This window comes from Gallus gallus, chromosome 4 (assembly GCF_016699485.2).
Source record: "Gallus gallus isolate bGalGal1 chromosome 4, bGalGal1.mat.broiler.GRCg7b, whole genome shotgun sequence".
NCBI classification, from domain to species: domain Eukaryota; kingdom Metazoa; phylum Chordata; class Aves; order Galliformes; family Phasianidae; genus Gallus; species Gallus gallus.
In genome coordinates this window covers 31,658,453-31,685,338 of record NC_052535.1, presented here as the reverse complement: position 1 = coordinate 31,685,338, position 26,886 = coordinate 31,658,453, and the positions used below count along the sequence as shown (strand labels likewise).

Sequence of the window (26,886 nt, the reverse complement as noted above, 5' to 3'; positions counted from 1 at the left end):
GAGCAGCCAGAAAGATTCATCCAGGATAATAACAGACAAGAGAGAACTACTGCAATCAGCATCTACAGACCAAGAGAGACAAAGCAGAATAAGAACAGGAAAGGGAAGGGAAGTGAAAAAGTGAAGGAAACAAGGCAGAAGAACAGACCAAAGACAAAGGAGAAAACTCAGCATGCAAACAGTGAGAGATGAGAGAGACAGGATTAGAAACTGAGACAGGCAGGGTGGGGAAAGGAGAGACGGATAAAACCCTCACTAATGGAAGCAGCACTTTTTAGTAGACATTAATTTAACAGTTACTTTAATGGTTGATACTAGCTGTATGTCAACTTGATTGATGCGTTGTCACTTTGATAGTTAAGGTTATTGGTAGAGCTGCAGAAATGATGTATTATTACTTTAATTCTTCATTTGGGGGCTTTATTAGGGCATATGGGAATTTAAATTGAGTAACTGAAGAACCTGAATTGATTCACTGGAATTTGACTCTAGCATAGGCACAAGGGTGCCTAAAGCAGAAAGAAAAGGCCTGTGAGAAGACACTTCATTGATTTCAAACATGAGGACTGGTCTGCACTGTGAGTGAGAATAGCCTTCCGCACTGCCAGAGCCTACCTCTGACATAACCTACTACAAATTGTTATGGAACGGCCATTAAGTTGTTAAATATATCCAGTTACTGTCTTATTACTTGCATGCTCTTCTCCTTTTTGGGGCTAGTCCACAACCTTCCCTAGGCTGAAAGTACTATGAGGTGAAGAACAACATCTACCAAATAAGCAAGATACTGTGGAATAAATCAAAACAAATGTACTTAAGGAAATGTGCTCTCTCCATTGAAGATCTACAATTAGGTTTTCAAAATGCAAAGATTTTCAAAAACTTTTTCCAAGCTTCCAACCTTCCAAACTTATTTGAAAGGATGATATGGAAAAAATATTCCTATAGTTGAAACAACTCTCCATGTGCCGCCAAAGAATCAAATTCATACTTGTTCTTCTTGGACAATCCAACTGTCTAGCTGAAAAACTACTGAGGCTGTAATGCCCCAGAAGCATGGTAGCTTTGCCATAGCATCTAGTCACCTCCTTACAAAGGAAAAGAATCTCAACACTGCTGTCACACAAACACATTATACAGAAGAAACTAATTTTTGCAAGGCTGACTTCCCCAGTGGCAACACGACAGGTGTGCAAGCCGTGGTACTCTGTGTTAGAAATGCCTGTCTCTTATCCACCAGATCTTTTCTTCCATGCATCAGATTTTTTCCCATACACAAATTTTACATCTGTGGAAGATCCCTATCAGTCATGTTTTAAAAAAACTAAATTAAAATAACTGCTGTAAGAGACTTTAAGAAGAGCAATCATTTAGCTAATCCATCTTTAAAAGATTTCCCATCTAAATTGATTCAGACATGAATTGCCTGCAAGGCACTTATCTAATAGGAAACACCAAGTATGATTTTGTAAAGTGGGTGCTAGGAGAGAAGAACCTTGTGGGACCCCAAACCACCTTACACTGAAAAAAAACAAACCAAAAAAACAACAAAAATATAACTGAATTTTGGACTAGGCCTACTCTTTATTTATTTGGGAGGAGACAGAGTACAGCAATTTCCTTACAATCTGCTGCTTTAAATTAGGCTTCACAAAGAAGGGGAAGTAGATGTCTGTGTCTGTGCTGTTTTGTTGTTGTTATGACTGCTGAGAAAAAGAAAAGGAGAAAGGAGAAAAAAGATTCTGCTGAGCTCCCCCCATTTGTTTCAGCTTTATGTGAACAACTTTCCCACACGTACTTTTGATCCAGTACTAACAGAGTTAACAGGGTACATTTTGGGAAATGTAAGGCACACTTAGAGAGCCTTTTAACACTTGCAGGTTGTTATTTTTTCCAGCGGTTTCAGACTGTACTTTTTCTTGTTGGATGTAAACAGGTAATTTGGAATACTTCTCCTTTGTTGGATATCCAAACAAAGATTCTCGCATGTAGCATCTGTATGACTGGGCAGTGTAAATCCAAAGTGTATTTAGTCATTCAGAATTAAATACTACTTTACCTCTGGAAAGTACTTATCAGTCTTCTGGCCTAGTAGCAAGATAGCAGTGGATAAGAAAAAACAGGCATCACTGCAGTTTCCAGTTTCTTTAGGAGCCAGTGTGCCCCTTACTACTCACCTGCCACTAGACAGACTGAAAGGATAAAGTACTGGTCTCAATTTCACCAAGGATCTTGAGAACCTGATTCACAAGTCATTTTGAATCCCTCAGTCTGCACAAAACTTGGATGAGGATTTGGCTGAAAGTCTTTTGTTTTTCAAAATGAATCCAACTTATCAAGGCCTTGTAACAAACAACAGTCTTATACTGTTCCTGCTATGAATTAATTTGTACTTAGGTATTGTTATTAAATTGCATTCAAGTAACAAGATTTGCTGAATTTGTCCAGGCCCATTGCATACCATCCCTTTCTGCAACAGTATGAAAAAACTGAGCTCTGATACCTTCTTCTGTATTTTCAGAATTTGTGTTACAATTGCTACTGACGTAAGGTTTTAGAACTAAAGCCGTTCTTGTCAATTCAAAGCCCCTGTACAGATGCTGAAGAGTAGAGCCATAGAAGCGTACTGAGGAGCTTCAGCACAGTCTTGAGCACAGAATCGCTTTCTGGATGTTCATATGCAATACTACATTTAGATCCATAGAAATTTATAAACACAGGCCTTCATCCTGTGAATATGCCTCTTTCTACGTGTACAAATACACATTAAGCCTGATCAGAAGACTAAACACTCTCCTTTCTCTACAATGATAATCTGATTTACCTAGAACTTAAACACTGCTGAAATGTTAAAACCAACAAGAATCTGCTCACCTGAAGCAAAGGCATTACTTCATCTTGCTTTCATTTATGCTAACGCAGTTTCTAGAACCAGAAACTTCTACGTCACTGACTGCCACAAGCAACGTTGACAGAATAGCAGTTATGCTTGTATTTTTATCCAAAGCCATTTGAACAGTTTTGTCAGTTTGTTTTTCATTGCTTTACATTCACTCAATAAGTACTTACCATCTTCAAAAATTGCTCCTGTCTGAAATGATAATTCAGAGCTATGTTCTGCTTCGCATGGATAAACTGCTCTTGCTTTTCGGTGGGCAACGCTGAAAAATGAAATTCTGAGATGCAGTTACTTTTGACTACTAAAGAAAACACTCTTTTCTCAACCATTCTCTCTCCATTCTCATTGGGAGATGGCTAAAACTTTCAATGCAGTCTCATATGCATCATTACAGGCTTCTAACTCATACACACAAATGCCAAAGCTGAAACTTCACAGCTTACTGTTGGCATTTCTGAATATCATACTCCTGGTTTTGTGCACACTTATTTCTATGACAGTTAAACACAGCTTTCAACTACTGCTAAAATACTGCCAAGTGATAATCAGCAGTGAAATCAATAGTAAGCAAAGCGTACCTTATCTTGTTTATAGACTAGTCATTACATCTTCCAAAATGTTCCCTTCTGAACATCGTAATACAGCTTTTCACTAACACTGCAGAGAATACTTTTCTGAATTCATTTTATTTTTTTTACAATACAACATTGGTAGACCAATGAAAGTGCTATTTTGTCCTGTATGCAGTAAGGTTTATAAAACTTCAGGCAGTCTTTTAGAGGTGCTCTCAGGACGTTCATAACAATCCTGGCTCAGTCTAGGTGCCTTCTACGGGGAAGGTGTTTAAAGGGAAAATAATACAAAGTGTCTGACATTTTGTTCTGTAAAAATTGCAAAGGTTCCATTTCTTGATACGAGATAACCACTTATTTACAGCAGAAGACATGAATTAGTCATTAAAAAAGATACAGACTAAAGGGAGCAATTAAATAACCAACAAAAGTCAAAGAGTACATCATACCTCTCCACTGCTCTGTCACTTCCAGTGGAAGGATTAGGGAAGGAGAAAGCAGACGGTGCAGTGTTGGTAGCTACTGGGTTACTGCATGGGGTGTTCAACCACGAAACCATCGACGAGCGGCTTTGACCAGAACTAAGGGAAATATTTTCAAGGCAGAATTAACAAGATGAATACCAAAAATGTTTGAATCTTCAAAGCTAGACTAACTAGTTAGATCCTCAAAACTGAAAACCAGTAAGTGTCAAACTGATTTTCCAGATTTCCTGTTTCTGCCATTTCCTCATTGAAAGCTTTTCTCCTACAGGCCCTACATCCTAAGCCAGGACGAATTACCTAAGATATATGACATAGCCAATAACAAGAAAAAATTCCACATTCCTTATCTAATAAAGACAGATACAATGAAACTGCATATAGCAGGTTATTATTTGAGCTGCCACTTCTCCTTTGCAAGTTTTGATGAATCTATTTAAAAATCTTCTCAGCACTGTACTAAGGCATGATGTATGACGGGAAGATTTCAAAAGGCTACAGCTATTACAACACTGGGATCACGATGCTGCCTCTGGATTGAGATCTCATTCGCATAACTGTGCAGATACTGCTTCAGCGGCTGCCTTCATAGCACACTGTTCAAGAGTGTATAAAATGGTGGATGGCCCATTCTTTATTCAACAAGACAATAATTTTTAATTTGGATCTGTGTCAGACTGCATTTGGATGAAAACTGGAATTTTAAGTGTACAAAACCAGTATTTTGTAGTTAATTCCACTAATAAAAATGAAACTTAAATGTGCTGGCGTCATAATGAGAAGAGTTTATCAAAACATGTTCTCCTTTTAAAACTATCAGATTTACCAAATAAAGGTAGAAATTGCATGTAGTAAACTGAATAAAAGCTGGACTGTGCTGATCAGAAACGTATCACTCCATGCTCTGGGAATAGGACATCTAGTCTGCTTAGCCACTTCTGAATCTACCACTACATGGTAATTTACATTTCCAGTAATTACATGCTTTTGAAGACCAGCACCTAATAATGTTGTGGTTTACTTCCACTTGAACTTGTTCTCTTCTTACCATTCTTATGTGTTGTTTTAAAAGTTCCCCTAATTTTTGGCCGTGACTCCATGTGAAGATAAAAAACCAAAAACTGAATATTGGCATTTGCATTATTTGTTTCAAATAGCGAGGATAAAAAAATTGTTTAACAGTAGGTTATCATACTTGAATAACTGAACTATGAGACTTAAAGCAATCCTGGTATTCAAAGATAAATCATTTCCCTTTGGCTTTTAATTATTGACCTCAATCAACTCCAAAATTAAGACCGGGTAAGGCTCATTTCTTAAGCCTGTAAATTACAGAAAAGAGAAAAGTAACATTCCAAGTATACAGCCAGAAGAATATGAAAGAGTTGCTTGTTCAAACTAATCCCAAGTGAAGAATATCTTTCTGCCATGTAGTCTTTTCTACTGCATATCTCAAGATTTGGCATTGTTTGACTCCCAACAAGTGAGTGCCAAAAGCTAACTTTCATTAGATATTTCTTTGAAATATGCATCTTATTTATCTGTGCAACTTGCACAATCAGCTCTGGGACAACACACACTGCTTGTATTTAAGACACAAGATTAATGATTTCAAAATGATACTCAGAACAAACCCTCTGACTCAGGAAAGGAGCAGTCATTCATTAGAATACTCAGAATATTGTAGCTGGTTTCTCTTTGAGACTTGACAGGAGTTTAATAAATAAATAAGCTGACAATATCAACAACAGAGTAGGTGTGCAAAGAAGGATGAAGTCATGCGTTCAGTCCCTCTCACGGCACATTTATTTCTCATGTAATACAGATTCAACAAGAACAGTAACCTATCAACTAGTAAGACTACACTGTCCTTTATCAGGTAGCATTAGATAAAATGTAAAGATGAACAGATTTTCTACAAATTCTGAGCAACTCCAACAGAGGAAAAGCCCTCCAGAAGTGCAGGTATGTGGAGCCCTGTTCTGTTCCCTCCTCCCTTTTTGATGAATTCACTTAATACATTTCAGCTGTACCTAAAGCACTGCAGTACTACTCCTCAATTTGCCTGTCACTTTCAGCTCACGGTTACAGATCAACAGATCGTTGTCTAGGATCCAGCATGCAAAAAGAAAAAAAAAGAAAAGAAAAAAAAAGAAAAGAATTTTTTAATTATTATTTACTATACTTGGCTATCTCAGGAATCCCTTAATTTTACTATTAAAGCACAAGATCAACAGGAAAAATCTCTTCCTATGTTGTGCTGTGCAAGCAACACACAGAACAACTTCTTTTTTCCTTCAAAAGATTCTTGAGATAGCAAAGCTACCTTGCCATGAAGGTTTGCGAGCCTTGTTTATCAAGATAATGCTAAATTAGAAAGTACTTATCATACAGCATCTCAACTTTGAGAAGGTACGTTGAAGAAATCTACTCTTCCAAGGGCTAAAATGAAAGCAATGCATTTCTTGTGGGGAAAGAAAAAAAGCCCTGACATAACCATCTCACTCTGAGAAAAAAGGTGGGAGAAGGAAGGAGCGAGAAAATGGTCTTACTGAAAACAAGCTAGAGATTTTGTACTGATATTCAGAAACAAACTCCTGAAAACAAGATTTTATTGGATGTTTATCTGGCTGGTTCCTAAGGTAACACCGCTAAAGAGCAGCCTCTTATCTTGAGAGCGAGGAAGATACTCTGTGAAAAGAATCTGCACTGCAACTCTTAAGAAAAAGGGGGTTGTTTCATAGAAAGGCTTGGCAGCCCCACAGCTGTGATATCACAGTGTCTGGCTGACATAAACTCAATGGAAGTGTTCTTAAAAGGTTTCATTATAAGATGACACAGTATATCAAAAGGTATCAGCTGTTTCTGATTCAATATGCAATTCAATACTCTCCATCATCAGACAACAATCTTACTGCATGTTAAAACTCTATGCCTTGGTGAGAGCCAGGAGCAGAAAAATATATGGATGGAATTCTAGAAATTGTGTATCGTGGCAGCAAAGCTGGAGACAAAACAAAAGGACAGAATTTCCTGATCCGTGTCCGCTCTGAAAACTCCACCCCCAAATATAAAGTATGTAATTCACACTCAACATTCCAGATCCCTCATTTATACAGAGCACATCAGCCAACACTGAAATAGATGCTTTGTTAAAGTTGGATTGTGAAGTCTCAGTGAAGCAGCCAATGTATTAGTGAAATGGTATCTCACGCCAGTCTGGTAAATCAGAAGTTTATGTCTCTGTAGCAGCTGTCCCAGGCTGCAGCAATTTTAAATGATAATTCAGACCAAGCAAAACTTAAGTATGTACATATGTACACTTATAGCAGACTGCTATTCCTTTTAGGAAATAAATGTGGGGGCTGTGTTTCCTGGAATCACGCAAATAAAAGAAAAAAAGAAGGGGGAAAAACAAAAGAGACTTCAGCTCATAATGGTTGCCTCCATGTCCCTCCCTGCTCCGAGCACATGTACTGCTCACCTGGCACTCACCCAGCAGAGCTGCTGTCCAACTGAGCTGTCACTGGGAGACAGGGAGATGGCAAAACCTATTTTGTAAGACCCACATGATGAAGTTATATTTTGACTGTTTCAATGGAGCTGCAAAACGAGGGCTACTGCTCTGCTTGCATAACAAAGGAATACAAAAAGAAGTGCCTGCTTCACTTAAATCTGCCCTCAAACTGCTGAGTCACTGAAGAGGTGGCAGCTGAACCAAGACCAAACTGCAAAATAAGCACAAAGAGTGAGAAGCACTGCTGCATACCTGGATTGTGGCTTCTACAGCTGTTTAAGCATCTTTCCTTACTAAAAAGAGATGATTACATCAGACATTGAAAGTTTTCAAGACACCAAAACTGAAGTCACCCATCATCCATCTAAACTGCAGAGGTACACCACTGCCAGAAAATATGAAAATAAACTATTTCAATCTGAAGGAGACCGGAGATGCAGTCTACAGGTGTAGATATAACAAGGCTGATGGGAATTCATTCAGCAGTGAAACAAAATGAGTAACTATCTCCAATGCTACTGTTATGTTCAGAACACCACTTTTTCTGCCCTCTCCTTCTATCCAATGGTTCTTGCAACATCAGTTTCTCACTGGGAATTTGAGGAAGCCTGAGATTTCACAAGGAATGAACAGATCAGCTTCTTTCTTGGTCACATAGGCCCTGAAAGCACTGAAGATGCTGCAGAGCACAGCTCTCATCACCATTCTGAAAGCCTCCGTGGACATTATAGACTTCAATGATGTCCATAGCACACCACTGAGCTTCGTAACAATATTAAAATATCAAGATAATAATGTCAGGGTTATAACACAATAAATAAATAAGGAAAAAGACTGGATTACTTCTTCTGCCACTGGAATTACTGTAGTTACACTGAGTTTCTGAATTAAGGCAAGTCAATATTCTGAAGACCAATATTAGTCACAATCTTCCCTCCTTCTAAGCTATTAGGAAGTAGCTGCTTTATGAGCTCCACTCCTAGGATTAGAGGATGCAGGCTCTCCAGTTGTAGGGAAGGAAACTTGTGTCAAAGCAGCACCTCAGAAAATGAATCGGCATCGATATGAGCACACAAACTTGTACAGGTCCAGACTGTCAGAAGAGTCAGAAGAATCACAGGAGATGTAGAAAGCGGAAGGAATAGATGAAAGCAGGGCATGCCCAAGCCTTACACAAATTCGGAAGACCAAAAAGCTATTTTGCATGTTAGCTCACTTTATTTCCTGGATTTCCATCACAGTGTTTTTCTGTATTCAGCGCTCCTCCTTAACAGTCTATGTCTTCTCCTCACCCATTGTCAGTAGATCTCTGGTGCCTCTTGTGACATCTATATACGAATATCTTTCCCTACCAACACTGTCAACTGACTTCCTGATCACCGCCTGCTGCAGCAGTCTGCAGGGAGCGGCAATCTGCAGCAGCCACCAGAAAAAGAAAACAGAAAAAACACTACTAGGAAGGAAGGAAAAGGAAGAAAACAAACTCGCCAAGAGAAATGAGCTGTAACTCATCCTCTGATCAGCCAGGAATTGAGGCAACTCTGAAAGAAGGAGTGAAAGGTGGATTTTCAGGTTTAAACTCCCCCAGATAATTAGCATTTGTAGAGTAGACAACAATGTGGGGAAAACTGATGGCTATGGATAAAAGGTGTTTGGTGGTTTGCTTTGTTAGAGTTTTTTTGTTTATATCCAGGTCAGAATAATACCATGCATAACTCACAAAATGTATCTATTCTGCATTGAGGAAATAAAAGGTTACAATACATCACCTAATTGTTAAACTTAAGGCACAACATAGCACCTATCACTGTATTTACACAAAAGCCAAGAGGTGGAGGATGTATTCACTTTCATTTGCTGCTGCTTTCACCATGCCAGAAGCTGTAGCTGCTTTCATTTTTAAAGATGGGACAAGAAAAGTGCATGCATTAAAAAAAAAAAAAAAAACATTCAGTGGAACAAAAAAAATCTCTTTCCTTGAAAAGAAATACCACAAATCATGTGTTACTATTTAGAATAAGTTACTGATATACACGAACCTTTGAATATCTGACATGTCTTGACCCACAGTTCAACATTCCTCCCCCAGGAAACAGAGCACCCAACTTTTCTACTGCAAAGTCACCATCACCTTGTTGACTACATAACTCCACAGCGACTGATCTCTTACAAGTAACACCCATGTGTTATAAACATCACTAGAAACTTCAGAAAACAGGTCTTCTTATATTTCCATCTTCCTTAGGTTCAGTAATGGTATTTACTGTAACTCAATGAAGATCTGTAATACCATTTTAGAGGACACTGAGACTTTGAGAATTGCTTTTGTTCCAATTTGGCACAAAATGCTAAACATTTTGAAATCCTGCTAAAACAGAAAGAGATGGACTGTTCTCCACCTAATTCTGGAATAGTACAATTTATGAGAATATCCTAAGTATAACCACAGCATTCAGCAGCCAACGAACAGCCTCCTTTTGTGGACCTGTGAGAGCTACCACAGCTATACCATGCCAACTCAACCACTGCCTTTGCCTGTCCACAGGACCCTACGATACAAACTGACTGTCAAAGTCCACGAAGAATATTTACCATTCTGATATCTATCTCTGCCATTAAAACAGTGGAGTTGTTTTGGTTTTATTTGGTTCTTTTGTTAAGGCAAGGCCCTCTGTGTCATAGGAACTAAAAGGGGAAGATAAGCCCAACTCAGTGTGAGAAAGCAAAAGAATGAAAGAATGTACCGCACACTGTCTACTCTGTCACGGTCCAGGCTTGTCACTGAAGTAGGTTTTAAGCAAATTTCTCTTACAGGTTAGTGGAAGAAACTCCTTTTGACAAATCATCTAGATGCATGTAACAAGTTACTTTTCCTTCCTTCCAAACAGAACTGTTTCCAAAAAAAAAAAAAAAAACCTTCAAGCTGTGAAACAAAGTTTCCAAAACAGAAGTACAGTATAATTTTCCATGAAAATAAATGGGCAAAAAACACTAAGTTCCATCAACATCTCAAGAACCTGAATCCTTGTATTGAGCCAACGCTTCCTTCTTTTATTCTGTGATATTATCAGTGCTCTCATAAGCATATGTTCCCTGTTCAGCTATGCCTGCTTTCGTATCCATACCAGTTATATGTCACCCACAGCACTCATTTTCCACATATGCATCGCATTTCATCAAATACAGCTTACTGTCAATCTTACATGTTACTACTGGACTGTACAAGAGGAGAAGGAAATGTGTGTTTCAGTACTCTGAATAAACAATGCATATGCAAAGTATCTATAAGTACCTGAACATCTTTCAATTTGTATGAGAAAAGAATGTTATAACTAATAAGTACCCTAATAAGGAGTTAATTATTTGTTTCTACATGTGGAAATATAAACCCAATGTATGGCTGTCCACGTATTCTCATGTGTTATGTACATCTACACATATATTTTACACTCTTGCTTCATCTGCAGAACAGGCTACACAGAATGCCATTATGGAAAATATCTGTAACAAATCTTTTCTCCAGACTTGTTTCTTCCATCTTCTCGGCTCTAAGGCTAGAAAACTGTATTGATATGTTAAACTCTGTATAAATAGCCAAACGGAATTCAAGTTCAACTTCTAATTTAAAAAAAGGCATGTTTAGCTCTGTGTATCACCTGAGTATGTATTACAGAGATAGTACTAAAACCGTAATATCCATTTTTGCTGAACCAAAGACACACTCAAAACTGTACATGTACAGAGTCCACTGAAAGAGATATACTGCACTTTAGATGTAAAGCAGGCAGTTAACTTGTTAGCAACATGGGATTAACAACGATAATATTCATAGACAACAACACTCATTAAAGTGCATTTAAGTGCCTTTATCCAAAACCAAAATTTGGTCTTAAATCTTAATAGCCTTGCATTTAAGTGTAGCTTAACACTGTCCTGACATAAAACTAGGGTAATACATCATATAAAGAATAGCTTACATTTTTATTGCCTAAATAAAAATCATTTAAAATTTTATAATGGGTTATAGTGAAATGCACTAGATTTCAGAAAGAAAAAAACTGCCACAGTCAGGCAGCCTTTAAGCTGCACCACAATGTGCAAGCATATACCGTTTTATAATAGAAGAAAACCAAAACTACATGCAATTTAAAAAGTGATTTACTTTCTACCAAACCAAAGAGAAATGTGTTTCATATGCATGATTGTACTAGTGGAAAACCATTATCCAGTATTCAGTATACTTACAGATTTGTTGTCCAGTCTGCAAGATCTCCGCTGTCCATAATAAGGTGATTTCTATCCAGTAGCCCAGGAGGGCTACTGGACAACACAGGAGTGGGAGACTGGGAAGAAAGAGAATCCATGCTACCACTTGGAGTGTCTTCTTTTGGAGAGCTGTGACTGTCAGCTAGAAAATAAAAAATAAAAAAATACCATGAATCAGAATGATACTAAAAAGAGCCAAAGAAACTGCCTTGGTCACCGCATCCTGAAATACATACAAGGAAAAATCTTAGCATCCTCTTTTCACAGAATATTTTGGAGGACATGCAATTCACCAGCATCTCCCCCAAGTTACTGTAGCACAATTTCCCCCATCATTATCACAACACTATCTTCTCAAAACAAGGTATTCCCAGTCTCCTTTATACCATGTATTTTCTGTGGATGAAATTATAGATCTGGGGGGGGAAGGAGAGGTCCGGTTGCTTTTTAGACAAACGTATCACATTAAATAAAATAATTTTATTTTATAATCTACATATCTGTAGATCTCTCTAAAAAACATAGTCTCTAAATATAATTTAATATACATTTGAGTAAATGATTGCTCTCAAGTACAACAAGCACAACCTTATAAAATATGGAACAACGAAATTTAGAAAGAACAGCGTAAGCAGAAGATCTCTAACAGCAGGCCATTAACTAACACATGATACCTAAGAATGTTACTTTCATTATTCCTTTTTAGGGGGGTCACTTTTAAGAGAGCTCATATTTTGGGCTACTATTTGTTTATACAAGTTATTTTTACAACATCACTCAAGAGGCAACATTCAGAAATGACTGCTTAGGAAAAGGTTAAAAGAACATCACTCCTATCTCACCAGCAGTAAGGAAAAGCTGCAATACTCACTGAAGACCATGCTGATACATCCAGCCACGCTTTTCACTGAAAAGCTAACATTCACCAACACCTTTCCTTTTTACTCTTGCATTTAAACATCTACTGAACATTTTATAAGTTCTAGAGGAGTGTTAGGAAATTAGGACAATTGCAAACATTACACTGTCCAGCACAGCTGAGCCCACAGTCTCAAACAGGGCCTGAAGCTGTTTTCAGAATATTAATACTTAACAGTAATAAGGGTCGTTTCCAGCCATCCTTTACATGGCTCCCTGCATCCTTTCCTTCCCTCCTCCACTTTCTGCTCCCACTTAAACATGTGACATAGCACTGATAAATAATATCACACATGTCCTTCCAGAATGAATTCTATACTAGTGATCTCATAACCACAGAAAAAAGTTCTGCTTCTTCAGGACCAGAACAATTGGAGAAAAAATGAACGACCAAAGCCTAACATGCCCCTACAGTTACTGGATCAAAAGCTGTTGAAGTATTACACCAGTCTGAAAATCTGTATGTAAGCAGCACTATATAAGACTTAGTCCTATGTAATGTTATTTTCTAATTCTTTATGTTCTCTGCACAGAGAACAACTAAGTTCAATTCAACTCCCTCAGGCTGAGCAGCACTATTGCAATCAAAGAATCATAGAATCACAGAAAGGTTTGGGTTGGAAGGGATAATTCAGATCATCTAGTTCCAACCCCCCTGTTATAGGCAGGGACACCTGTCTCTAGACCAGGTTGCTCTAAGCCTGATCCAGCCTGGCCCTGAGCGCTTCCACAGGGAGGGAAGCAAAAGCCTGTGTGTGTGCAGTGATCTTGAGCACAACCCTTGGGGTGCCATCATTTCACATTTCTGTCCACTCCTTCAGCTCCTCTTCAGGAGTTGGAGGGTGCTGTACACCTTCCCTGTCTCTTCTCACCTCCTGGCCTGCCACCTGCCAGAGCACACTGATTTTGACCAGGGGCTACTTTCCCTGAATAAAATCACCCTTACAGTTTCATTACTGCCTCAACCAGCCTGATCCTTTCTGCATAAAATACAGAAAGCTAGCAAATGCTCAGCTGTTTCCCCAGCCACCTCATCTGCATCCCCTCTCTTAACTCTCTGAGAACAACTTCCCTAGAGAGTCAAATGAGATGCGACTAAAAACACTCAAATGATATAAGTGATTATCTAAAATTTATCCTTAAAGTAGCTGCTAATTTAAGGCTCTAAATTAGCCTGCTGAAACAAAGTACAATAAGAGGAGGAGAAGTTAACCTCAGCAAATGAGTCACTCCCGCTTTGTTGCCCCATCCCTCTGTGAGCAGGCCCATGTGCAGCATGATGTGACATGAGAGCGGCAGGCCTCAAAAGTAAAAACTAATCCATTACATCTCATTTGCAGATGTGCACGACACAGTGATAAACAGCTGACAGACTAGACACTAATACTGCAGTTTTACTTGATTAAGAAACTAAATTCCCTTAAACTGAATAGATTTAAGACATTTTACCTCATCAAAATTTATTTTCAAAAAATTAGTATTAATGCAAGGCAAACTACAAAACTACAAGCATCATATCATACAGCCATTTTTACCTAGACTATCCACTTAATTTCACTAAAACACGAGTACTAACCTATTCTTCATTAGTGTATGACCAAGTCATCATCCCCCACAGAAAAGGGAGGTTTTTCTGTTGAATCATTTCTCAGAGCACACAAGGAAAGCAAGACATACTAAATGCTTCAGTCCCTGCCCACAGTAGTTTCTACATTAAAACACTGAAATATGCAAGCAATTGCATTTGACCTAATCATAAATAAAACTAAATGTTACATCTTTCTTCAAACTTACTTTTCCCTTTCTTTGCATTCCTGAGCCAGCATTTTGGCACGGTCAACACTGCACTGCATTCTCAAGAATAAGAACTTATTTTGAAGAAACAAAAAAATGAAAGGTACTTAAACAGAAAACCTCAATTCAGTGTGATTAAGCAAAAAACTTCTAAAAACATGTTAAAAGATACTTTAAATTACAAAAGCAGATAACTGCTTTTTACATCAGAAAAGTAAAACAATAACTTCATTCATTAAAAAGCTAGCCTGTATAACTGCAAAAACTAACAATCATCTAGAGTGCTTTAATGATTAAAACCAATATATGCACAAACATTAAGTCTTCATAGCATCACTGCTTTTTATTTCAGTAGTACAAAAATGGGCATGAAGCACAGTGTCCTACTTGGCTCTGTGCTGTTGTCGCTTCACCTCGAGCACTGTGTGTAGTTTTGGGCACCACAACATAAAGAGGACATAAAACTATTAGTGTCCAGAGGAGGCCTACTAAGATGGTGCAGGGTCCACGCGGCAAGATGTATGAGGAGCAGCTGAGGTACCTTGGTTTGATCAGCCCAGAGCAGAGGAGCTGAGGGGAGGCCTCATGGCGGCTGCAGCTCCTCACAGGGAGCAGAGGGGCAGCACTGAGCTCTGCCCTCTGGTGACTGTGACAAGGCCCGAGGGAACGCTCACCTATTAATGCATGTACTTTCCATTTGTTAGGCTTTAATTTCTAAGTGTGACCCACGTTACACATGACACGATTATTAGTCTCACTCACATCAGATTTTTGTTCTTTATGAAGGTATTTAAACAATCATCTTTTCAAGTTTAACTAAATTTCTTACTGAAGGGATTTTGCAGTTCGAGGGTCAAGCACCTGCTTTGTGAACCTATTCCGATACTCCAGAGATCTTTCTGAAGAGTGTACACCAGATCAGAATTCCATATGTTTTCTTGTCATCCCACAGGTGTCACAATGAACATTAAATTCCATCACTTGTCATTCCTGAAAAGTTCATACATGTTCATACATGTGATGTCTGATTTTTGTCTGATTTTTTTTTTTTTTTTTTGCCACAGGATTGTATTAGTAGTTTATAATTAGTTGATTGCCTGTTGTGACTAAGAGATTCAGGACTGTCACTTTTTTCAGGAGAGAATTCCCCATTCTGCAGCTGTGGATTACACCTTCCTTCTAAGATCTGCAAATTTATTTCTTCAATGCAGTCAACTTCATTTTGTCTGAACAAGGGCAGTGTAGCACATGGCAACAATTCCAAAGTAGCCACCATTGTCATTATTGTAATTACGTGTAAATGTAGTATGCAGGATCTCTATTTACCATTCTAAATATTGCTACTAAGTTAGCATTCTTTCTGTTTCCTTGAACTTCTTCCGCATGTTAGAAGATGTTGGAAAACAGATGACCTTTAAGGTCTCTTCCAACCTAAGCCACCCCATGTTTTAAAAGCTCACGTTGACAAACCATACAACCCAATTACTATACAACAATTTTTTATTTTATTTATTTATTTTTTTAGGACAAGTAAGATGGTTTAACACAATTCAAAATATTTGCTTTGCAACAGGCAATTTGTGAAGATTTTTGCTTGATCCTGCTTATAAATGGATTATAAATTCCACACTGATTTTCTTAGTTTTCTTTAACAATTCTTCAAAACTTGTAATGTACATTGGTATTTCCTCCTTCCTTTTTCTTCTACTCTTTTACTGTATGCTGCTTTGTGGAGACACTAAAGATCCTACTTAGCTGGAGATTTAAAAATATCCTTAAAGTCTTGCCATAGCTGTTTTGTACAGAGTGTTTTAAAATACACTGCTGGAATTGAATCAGGTCTATGGATTTACTTTATTTCAGAATTCATGGGCTCCCTAATATTGATAGTCTAATATTTTTTACTGTTTCTCTCCTCTGAATCTTCTTTACCTCCAACTTTGTTCTACAAGGAGCAGCACTGTCAGATTTCCAATTTCTATTAAAAGATTGACTGCCACATCAGACTGACAGGTCCTTTCGAAAAGGAGAACTTGAAATTTCCCATTTTTCTTTTCTAACACTTGAATTCTATTGAGTTCTTACATCATAAAACAGCAAAGACAGGATTTCTTTTTAAAGCTTATTTACATCGTTATTTGAACATACATTTTGTTGTATTTAGTGCCTTTTCTCCCCAGAAATTTCAATTCCCCTCTCTTTTCTCTCCTGTTAAGACCTTTATCTTCAGGTACCAAAGAGTGCCAGACCAGATTACAGATGCCAGACAAGGACATTAGGATTCTCAGTACAAAATCAATAGCCTGTGTGATACTTCAAATTTTTGTCATTACTCCAGCCATCAACCCTTCACCTTCTGTACACTTGTGGGAAGCCTCTGACTTCCTTCAGCCCTCAGCTTGGCCATCTCTTGAGTTGTCACCAAACTGCACCTACAAGCTCCTCATCCTATGCAAACAGGCACAGGATCCAACTGTATTCTCAGCAGAGTTAAAACCTGTTTCACAATCCCACCACTTTTTGCATATCATGTAAATTCTTTTGACTGCTCAGATCCTTTTAAACTGTCATCTAAACAATTATCTAATTGTCTTACTGTTCTAATCACAACACTCATCCAACTTTAGAGCTTTCACTGTGCCTCTGCAGCATATACCTGTGCTTTGTCTTTATGACTGCTCTTAATTAAGGCTGGTGCTATCTAGAAAATACAATATTTTTATGTTGGTCTTTACCACTAACTGGTTGTGTTTAACTGGTACTACTTACCACTGAGTTTCTAACCCAAACAGCCTTACTGTGTGTCACCCTTTTTCACGATGAAAAATCTGCATAAGATAAGAAAATTCTTATATGGACTAAGACTTACCCTATTCAGCTTCTTTCCAATAGGTACATAACAATTAATTCCTTTTCCTTTTTGTGTGGATAAGGCTCAGATAATACAAGCTCTCAGACCCTCCATATCAAAAATGTGAACTCATCTTCCACCTAACTGAATATGACATACCTCCCAGTTGCCTTCTTTTGACTTTTTCCATCTGGCTAGTCTAAGAATATATTTTTTGTTGGCATCTAAAGTTAAGGGAAACTGAAATACTTTGGCAGTGTCAAAAATCAGATCCTTACTTTGTTCCAAGAATTCTAAATAAGAAAAAGCATGTAATAAAAACTACCAAAAAAAAAAAAAGAGCTAACGCTACCAATTACTTGTTTGAGTGACAGTTTTCTTCCAATCTTAGCCTAAGTAAACTGAAGAATTACATACTTTACTATTAAAAGAAAGACTAATCTTTAACATCAACATTACAACCAATGTCTGTAGCTTAAAGGCAGCCAGAGAAAGAAAGCAGTTTATGAAACTAAACATTTCTGAAATAGAGGGGGAATTTACCACAGTTTCTATTAAGATATAGAGAAGGTACATAGAGAGAACATATAGAGAGAATATAGAGAGAAGATACATAGAGATACACAGAGAGAACAGTTCTGTTCTGCTCTAAGAACTGTGTATGCTGTAAATGCTTATCAGATGCACAAATTGTGGCATGACTTATTCCATTTTGATAAAGTCACATAGATTTAATCACAGGTGATGAAATGGGAAGAATTGACAAAAGTAAATTAAAGATGCTGCAAAATCCCTATTACAGCCTTCAGCTCTGATATTTTATGCATCACAAGACAGGGAAGCAGCAGCTGCATTGCTGTGCAGCCACCCATTCTCCCCGTGAGCATCACAGCTGCATCTAGCTAGGAGATAACAAACAGACACTCACCATAAACAGCTAACTTCCCAGAATAATACAGTAGCTTTGCTCTTATGTTAATTTGAGGATATATATTCTGTTTTCATTTAATAGGAGCCTCATAAATTAGGGATAGAAAGGAGTATCATAAATACTCTCTATCAAGTAAGAATTTAGTTCCACGTGCTAGACCTTCAACATAACAGAAAGGAGGTATGAAAAAATTCAGATTAGTTGACTCGCAAGTAGTGCAAACCTAAAGTGATTCCCTAACATAAAATAGTAGTCACATAAAGAAAGTCAAAGGCAGCTAATCAGCATTACGTTATGACACAAGTAACCGTTTCCTTCAGAATATGCTCTGAGAATTCCTTTACTATATATATTACTGACAGGAAGAATTCAGTTAGGCTACAATATCAACAGAAGTCAAAACAAATCACTTGGTACTAGAAACCAGAATATTCACATCAGAATCGTAACAGAAATCGAAAGGGATTTTATTCTGAAGCAGCACATCTAAATCTAAAAGTACACAATTAACCTACTTAATCAGCAAAACCCATACAGAAGATGTCATTAGCTCATGATAACCATGTATTTGCACCTTGCTGTGCACTTAGAAGAGTATCCTCACTCTAGAAAGCCAGAAGTAACTCTAGTGGAAATAACTTATTGTGATACTGATCAGAGGACTTTGCAGTCAAAGTGTTGACAGTGCTGTATTTGCAAAAAGCCCTTCTCTAGATGCAGAGCTGCAATACTTTGCTCACTACTCTCAACACAAACTATGCTGTACTAATCATGCCGAGCACCAGGTCAACTTAGACATTATTTTACTTCTTCACATTTTTGAATTAAGTCATCTATTTATGAGTAAACTAAGAAGTTGTGCACTTTTCCCTAACATACCACTAAAATGGATCAGCAGGATTGTTTATCACTCACCTCCAGACTTTAGAAGCTGTGCTATTTAAACAAATGTTAAATGGTAAAAGTTAAATCAAATAAAAATGTACTAATAATGACCTATTGTTTGGTTAAAATATCAAAGCAAACACTAAAACTAAAGAAGAGAATTATTTAAATGTTTCTGAATAATGAGTGTTTTGGATGTCAGACTCCTTAAAACACTCAGAAAAAATAGACTTATATTATCATATTTTATCACTGAAAGGTATCCACTGAACTCACTGTATAGCAAATACTACACATTGCAGTACTGCCCCACCATGCAATTACAACGTAAGAAAAATGTCATGAGTTTCTATGGAAGTTTAGAAATCAGTAGACTTATACACTCTAAAACCAATGTAACTTCCATTGAGAAAACAGACAGGACATAATCTGCATATCCAGCAGCTTCACACTTTCAAAATACATGCAGTAAGAAAAGAGATCTCTATGCCAACTATTTTTTCCTCTCAGACAAAATAATTAAGACAATCAAGAAAGTTGAATACATTTTTTTTCCCTAAAGACCAACTTCGATACATTTTTCAAATGTGTGCATGCACAAGCATGTGCATCTTATGTACAAAGTGGATTTCCCACAGAAGGATTGTTTTTCCCAACTCCATCATGATTCAGAAATGTTAGAAAAAGGAGGAAGCTGCACTAGACAGAATTTGCCTCCAGACAGGCTGATGCAACTCAAGAATTACAGCCAGAAAGTGGGAGTTTGAGTTGGGTCTAGGGAAGAGAGAAAAATGCACTCATCTGCAAGTTACTTATGGACCAGGGGAATTTGGGGGCCATTCCCCTGTCCTATTCCTTTCTGATATTATGATATTATCTTATTTATTTTTTTAAATACAAGGTTCAACTGTAAACAAGTATACTTCTAGACATTCACTGAACTTGTAATAGCAAGCAATTATAACAATAAGGATCGATTTCATTTCAGTTCATCTCCCAAAATTCTTGGGAAGCATTGCTTACGGTTACTTCTTTACTCCAAGAAAACCCTGAAGAATTGTAGGCGAGCCTCTTGTTGAGCAAGCTAAAACAAGTAGAGCAAGTAGATATTTGAAGTTATTCCTCAAGCTGTGGTAAAAACATTGAAGACAGTCACGTACACAAGGCTAGGGGTGCTAATTTGTATTGAATAATTAAATTTCAAAACACAACAGAAATCAGATACAAGTATGCAGAGGGGCTCCTGTTTTGATTTGGATATTTTGTGATTATAAGAGCAATATTAAACTCAAAGATTACTCAGTTTTTACCAGAGCTTGCTTGGCAGGAAACTACACAGGACCTCTAGCCCTACTAAGCTGGCCAAATGCCACACATTAATTTCACGGTTATAAAACACAGTGATGAGCTGCAACTACTTCCTGAAAACTCAGATAAAACATAAGGTAAGTGGACTGTTCTAAAGCTTTCATAGTTTTATGGTAACATCAAATGTCTTTGCTTTTCTCGAGTCCAGGCAACATATAGCTATGGCCCAGACCTATATCAAAACCTGTCAACAGAACATCTCTATTCTAATCAGTGACAATGAGAACTTTGAAGAAATGAAAGCGTATCGAAAAAGGGTGTCTAATACCATGACTAGTACTGAAAGTTCTCTCATTCAGTTGTACATCTTAAAAGGCATCACAAAATCTAAAGTTCATGAAAATATTCTTCCATCATTACTTTTCTTTCTCTCTCTGATGTCTTTGCAATTCAGCTACTGACTAGCTGGAAGATGCTGCTATAAAGGTAAGTCTCCTGCCAAAAGGCAGGAGAGACAGAAGACAGACTTTGCTACTTCAGTGTATTTAGATAAACTGTTTCTTTCATGCCTGCATTCTTCTAGCACTGCTCATGCCTCTGACACTCCAGCATTAGATACATGCAAATATATATTTTTTTGCACATTTGGATGGAGAGTCTGCACTGTAGAAAGGACAGTGTGGAGATGGACCAAGGAAGCTGTGCAGCACAGAGGCAACACCAAACAGTGGTAAGAGCTGAGACAGAAGTGAACATATTCATGAGCAGTGAATGTTCATCCATTACAGAACATTAGCTCTGAGAGATAAACAAACTTGCCAGGCATGAAGCTTGTAGATTCCAACTACTGTGGTCTCTGAGACTATCTTCCCTGGTTTCTGACAGCTCTCTTAGATGAGACAGCAATTCTTGCTGTCCCTATTACTAGTACTTTTCCATGATATCCCTCATAAGAACTCCTTCAATCTCCCTGTTAGTTCAACAAATTGTAAGCACAGCTAGGAAGGCAGGAGGTGACAGCAACATAATTCACTATGCCCCGTTAAGTATAAAGTACAACTTTCAAAAGAAGAAAACAAAAAATAAAAGGGAAAGAGAAGACAAAATAGGGCAAAGACTTCCAAAAGCTAACAACAAGAATACCATTGTTTTTTTTCACTGAATGGAAAAGACTGGCACAGATTGTGAGCAAATTAGAAAGAGGAGGAATATTCTCTAAGTCACATGTCAGCTTTTCAGAAAGTTTTTCCTCTCCGAGATCTTCTCTCCTATCCTATCCCTATCCTATCAGTGAAGGGAAGCAAGAGTAAAACCATGTGAGGGAACATCTTGTTCAGAAAATGCACACTCATCCATAGGAAACTGAGTGAACAGCATCAAGTCTTTATTCTACCTTCATTCTTATGTTCTGATTAAGAGCACTTATTTTCAATCAACAGAGGTTGGACAGGGCACAGCTGGCTTGCAGCAAAGACACATCAGTGACTTCCATGTCTGGCATTAATGGTTTTTAGTTTGTCAAACTGACCCTCTTACAGAATCATGTGCCCTTGCGTAACTGTGTGCAGAAGGTAGAGAATTAAAGAGATAAATGATTTTTACAGGAGATCATATATTTTCATTAATGTCTGGTCTCAAGCCCCTCTCCTGAACTCCCCACTCCTCCTTTAAACTCAGTTGTTTTTTTCTAGTCTATTTATATTTTCCTTCACTACACTTCTGATCCTTGTCGTGTGCATGTACGTGTGTGTGTGAACACATGGGGATGTGTTTATTTTCAACAGTTCCACGGGCTCTAAGTTTCATACACTAAAAATGGACAGGCAGCCACGATGATATAAGGGCAATTCTGACATCAACCACAAAGATTTGACATATCATTTGAAAAGGAGTTAAGAGATATTTACTATGTTATGATGGCTAATTTTGATTTTAAATAACTATGCAGCAAGTAGGTTGTACCAAGTAGATTACTCATGGGTGCAGCGATGGACAGATTATATACTGTGTATAAAAATAACGGGCCAAAATTATTCCATACTTCCAAGAAAATATGTACCTTCTACTGACCCAAAGCTTTCTGGGTAGAAGCTGGTTATCCAATAGGAAACTGGAACCCTGTACACACCTGTTATTACCTAGGAAAAAGCTTCATTTTCACTAGCAAATGCTATACAGAGTCAAAATCTTTTTCAGCTCTCATCCTATTCAGAGCCATCAGGTAGAAAAAGCTGTGATAGATCCTGTTGAATTGCAAGAACTATTCTTGCAGCAAGGTGAAATATGAACTATCTTAAGTTCTACATGGAAAACAGCAATCATCCTGATCTTCCCCTTGCAACTGATATTGGTGTACCTATTTTGGAACAGCATAACTGTGTGTTCTGCTCAGCTGTTAACAATAGCTTTGTAAGCAAGTGTTGCAAGCCCTTACGGCTTTTTTATATGCCTATGTAGCTGCTTTTCTTTCCATTTCCCCTACTATGTGCCAGGTTACAGAAACACTTCCAAGCAGCAGATTCAGAAATAGAAAGAGTTCAAGGCCAGGTTTCACACCTGCAACCTTGCAGCTCTGGGCTGTTCCAGCCCTGAAGACCAATCTCATTATTATAAATTCAAGGCTTCCTCTAACATCCCGGTTTTATGCTCAGTAATTCCAAATAAAGTCTATGTTTTTGCACTTGTTTGTTTGGGGCAGGAAGGCATGGAGGAGGAGGGAGAAAAAATAATGCATGGGAGCTGTATAACCGTTACACATCACATTTTACTTCGATGAAGTGGTTCAATACAATGCCACAGTACTTCATGCAAACTAATTTAACACAATTTAAGACACCGTATCACTCCAGTTCCCTCAGAAAGAGCTATTCCTATTTGACACTTAACATAGCAGTCATACTTTAGCTTCCAGGAAGTAATACTAATTAGCACCAAGTTTTAAAGGGTTAAACATCAACACTCATTTTTATTTAGTTTAGAATTCTACATGAGAACTTGTTTTCTGAAGTAAAATAAATAAAATTTTTAGCTTCCAGCAGCAACGGAAAGCTATTCCAAACACTCAATTTGCCTCCAAGTTCCTGAGTGCAGAATGGGAGACAAACACCTTAAAAACAAAACAAACAAGCCCTACCATATGACACATGTGCTATCTGCCTATGACAAATTCTGATATATAAGCAGTATTCAAGGAGAATAAGGAATGAGCAGGCACTGTGGCTTAAGACTTGTATACTACGGTTTGTTTGGAAAACAAAGTGTACTGTAATTAGATGAATTGCCACACAAAACTCATTTCTTGACTGCAAGCATGGATTATACAACCCACGCTAACTGTCTGGTCATTTAGATGGACTGAATTACACTTCCTACTTTATGCAGAACATCTCTTGCTGTATTGCTCTTCTGGCCCTGCAAAATAGTTTAATCCTACAATGCTACAAGATAAAATCATATAAAATCAAAATAAAACCATGAGGGTTTTATTTATGTATATATTTATGTAACTTTGCATTGCCCTTTAGAAGAAATATAAATAGAGCTCTCTTCTGATAAGCTCTGATTGTCCAAATGGAAAATACAGACCCAATGACATTTTTAGAAGAACGGCATAAACATCTTCCTGTTTTAGCTAACAGTCTTTCTCCCCATAGAGAAAAAGAGAGAATGCAAAGTTGTTCATATTTGTACATAGCTGGGACTGTGACTCAAGGAAGTTTCTGCATTGCTACTTAATTCACTTTAAAATTCATTCAGATATTAAAAGTTAAAAAAAAAAAAAAAAGCTATTTCAAAACAAAACCAAGAAAAACCACCCAAACCAAAGCATCTTCATCTTAGAAGGCTAGAAACTCTGGAAATTATCCCAGTGTAAATCTGTGACATATCTGCATTTTGCTGAAACATGAACTCTGGGAGTAAGCAATGTATGAAAGTAGCTCAAAGTTCCCCATTAAGTGCAGTTCTACTTAGGACACAAAGATGCTGAAAAACATCAGAATGACAATTTAATAACGGGCTTACCTCTGAGAAAAGAGGTCGAAAGAAAAGTGAACAGTATAATCTCTGACTTAAATTTGACTGCAGAAATGAAGATCCTTAAGGTAGTATATGAAGTACTCAAATTGTTTGTAAATACAGCATCTAATTGCCAAGTACAAGGAAAATCTATGCCCTATCAGAAGCCAGCACAGCTAATTACAAGAAGACAAAATAGAGGTTTTTATTAAACTTAGTGTGTGTTCCTCCACTAATATATCTATCAATGTTTATGTCACTTATAGTGCTTTCTGGGTGGTTGCTGCATATAGTTTTTGTGCAGTCAAGAAGCTTCCCGACTGAAAATGTGCTTTTAAAAAGAAAAGTTGGCCTGAACCCTGCATTTCCAATTCAAGCAGTGGATTCTGAAGCCTGTTAACTCTCTGGAGCAGCTGATAGTTAAAGACTTGTTTCCGCTTTTCTAACAATTTCCTGGTTTGCATAACAATCCTAAGAGAAACACACTCAAGAAGTTTCCAGTGCAGAGATTTTGTATCTAACATACTTCCAGTTTCAAGGCACAGAAAATGTTTGTATATAATTACAATAACTTTAGAGGTATATTTCTTTACAAATATATTTACAGACAAATATGTATTCGCTACTTGGTTTAAACCAAGATTATGATAATTTTGTCATATCCAGGAAATACAAAACACTGGCTTATGCCTGGTGCTTAACTCATGCCATTGTGAATAAAGAGGGAAGGGGTTTAATGTTTAATTTCCTGTTAAAAACACACACAGGATAAAATCTTCCAAAGAGCAGTTATAGTTATAAAACATGCATTTGTTAGCCAAGAAACTAGGTAAATATGGAACGAAGCCCAGGCTTACTTTTATTCCTTTCTCCCCTATCCTAAAATCCTAAGAACAAAGTAACTGAAGGCCATGGCGCATATTTGGAGGCACTGAGCAATTAGATATTAATCAGCCTAGCTGATTTACGTACCATGTAACCAATCCATTGGGGTAGTTTCTCAGGCAATGCAATGATGCAATTGGGCTCAAGGTACTGCACTGCGATGTGTACTGCACACTTGCCAAACACAAGTTTGTACCAACTCCTGACTACCTTCCTGAAAGAGCTACCTGGCTAGTACACACATCTGCATTAGCAGGTAGTCTGGACCAGTCTATAGCCAGTTTCTAGCTGCAACGTACTGACAACACTGCTACCTTCAGTAGTAGCTGAAGACATCACAGAGAATATTTTTTAGAATTCAAAAGCAGAAAAATTTTTTTCAGATCCCACTGAAACTCAGTGCTGCATGTCCTGGAACTGTGACTTCAGCTGTAGCTATTCAGCCTTCATCATAGTTCTATCACGAGTAATGGCTTATTAGGTTATTCTGCAGTTCATCACAGTTCCCAGACAAGCACCAAATTTCTCTGCAACAATTGCAGTGTCTTAAAAATCCCAGCTTTTCTCTTTGTTCAGATGCCTGAATTAGGAAAAAGAAAAAAAGTGACTGTATTTAGGAGTAACTGAATGCTTAGCATATCTTTTTCAATAGTAATACTGCATTTTTGGATCTTACAATAAAAAGCCATCAAATAGTTTCTGTCTACCATGTTAGGGCCAAGTAAGGTCCTCAGAGCACATTTTGAGGTACTGAATTAGAGAAGCATTGTGGTACTTCTTGTGATACACTGTGACTCACATTCAAAATCAGATGTAAACAACTATGAGTGTATTCAATTTTGTTTCTGTTTTGCTTTCTTTTCAGTAGAGGATAATTTCATTGTTGCAGATATACCTAAAGAGCTTTCTTAGCTTTGGTAGCATACTATTCAAATTAACACAGCTTAAGCTTTCTAAGCAGATGCACTTTAAATACTTTTTAGTCAATACATTTAATTTCATATTTGATGTAAAGAAATGCACAGGGATTACATATCTCTAGTGAATTTAATCTGATGGCAGGCATGCTGAATTTCTTGCAAACTTTTTATAAATCTGGCTTTGAGACTATAAGTGGTCCTGAGTTTATTTCTAAAACTTGCATTTACAGCTGCTGTAGGTATGTGCACTCTTTCCTTCACGAAATAATTACTGTTGATCACTGATTTTATACCAGTTCACTGGTGAATCTCATACTGCTGAATGACAACTGGCCTTCATGCCCTGATCTCATGATTCTCCATGTGAAAAGATAATTGACTAACAACATTAGTAGAGGGAAAGGGAATAGGGTGGAGACAATCTGTAACACAAAATGAGTACTGACTTGCCTTCTAGGTACTGTATGTACCCCCAAGCAATAAAATTTCAGGAAAATGATTACTTTTCTGGCCAACAGTCAGAATTGAGTTGTATATTCTCTGCCTCTCTGTATGCTGCTATCGCAAACTGCATGCAGAAACAAGACTCTTTCTTTTCTTTGGCTTTTCAACAGTCAGGTAAGTTTACAAGTATTTAATGC

At 37.6% G+C, this 26,886-nt stretch overlaps 1 protein-coding gene across 3 annotated transcripts in view; it reads right to left on the bottom strand.

Annotated features, from left to right (window-relative positions):
• ARHGAP10 (Rho GTPase activating protein 10) overlaps positions 1-26,886 on the bottom strand; it is a 128,481-nt gene that overhangs the window by 6,000 nt on the left and 95,595 nt on the right. For all 3 annotated transcript variants that reach the window (XM_420436.7, XM_046940592.1, XM_046940593.1), the window contains 3 exons: positions 11,716-11,878; positions 3,921-4,052; positions 3,070-3,161 (listed from right to left, as the gene is read on the bottom strand). In XM_420436.7, coding sequence (XP_420436.1) covers positions 3,070-3,161; positions 3,921-4,052; positions 11,716-11,878 — 387 coding nt within the window. The remainder of the gene's footprint in view (positions 1-3,069; positions 3,162-3,920; positions 4,053-11,715; positions 11,879-26,886) is intronic.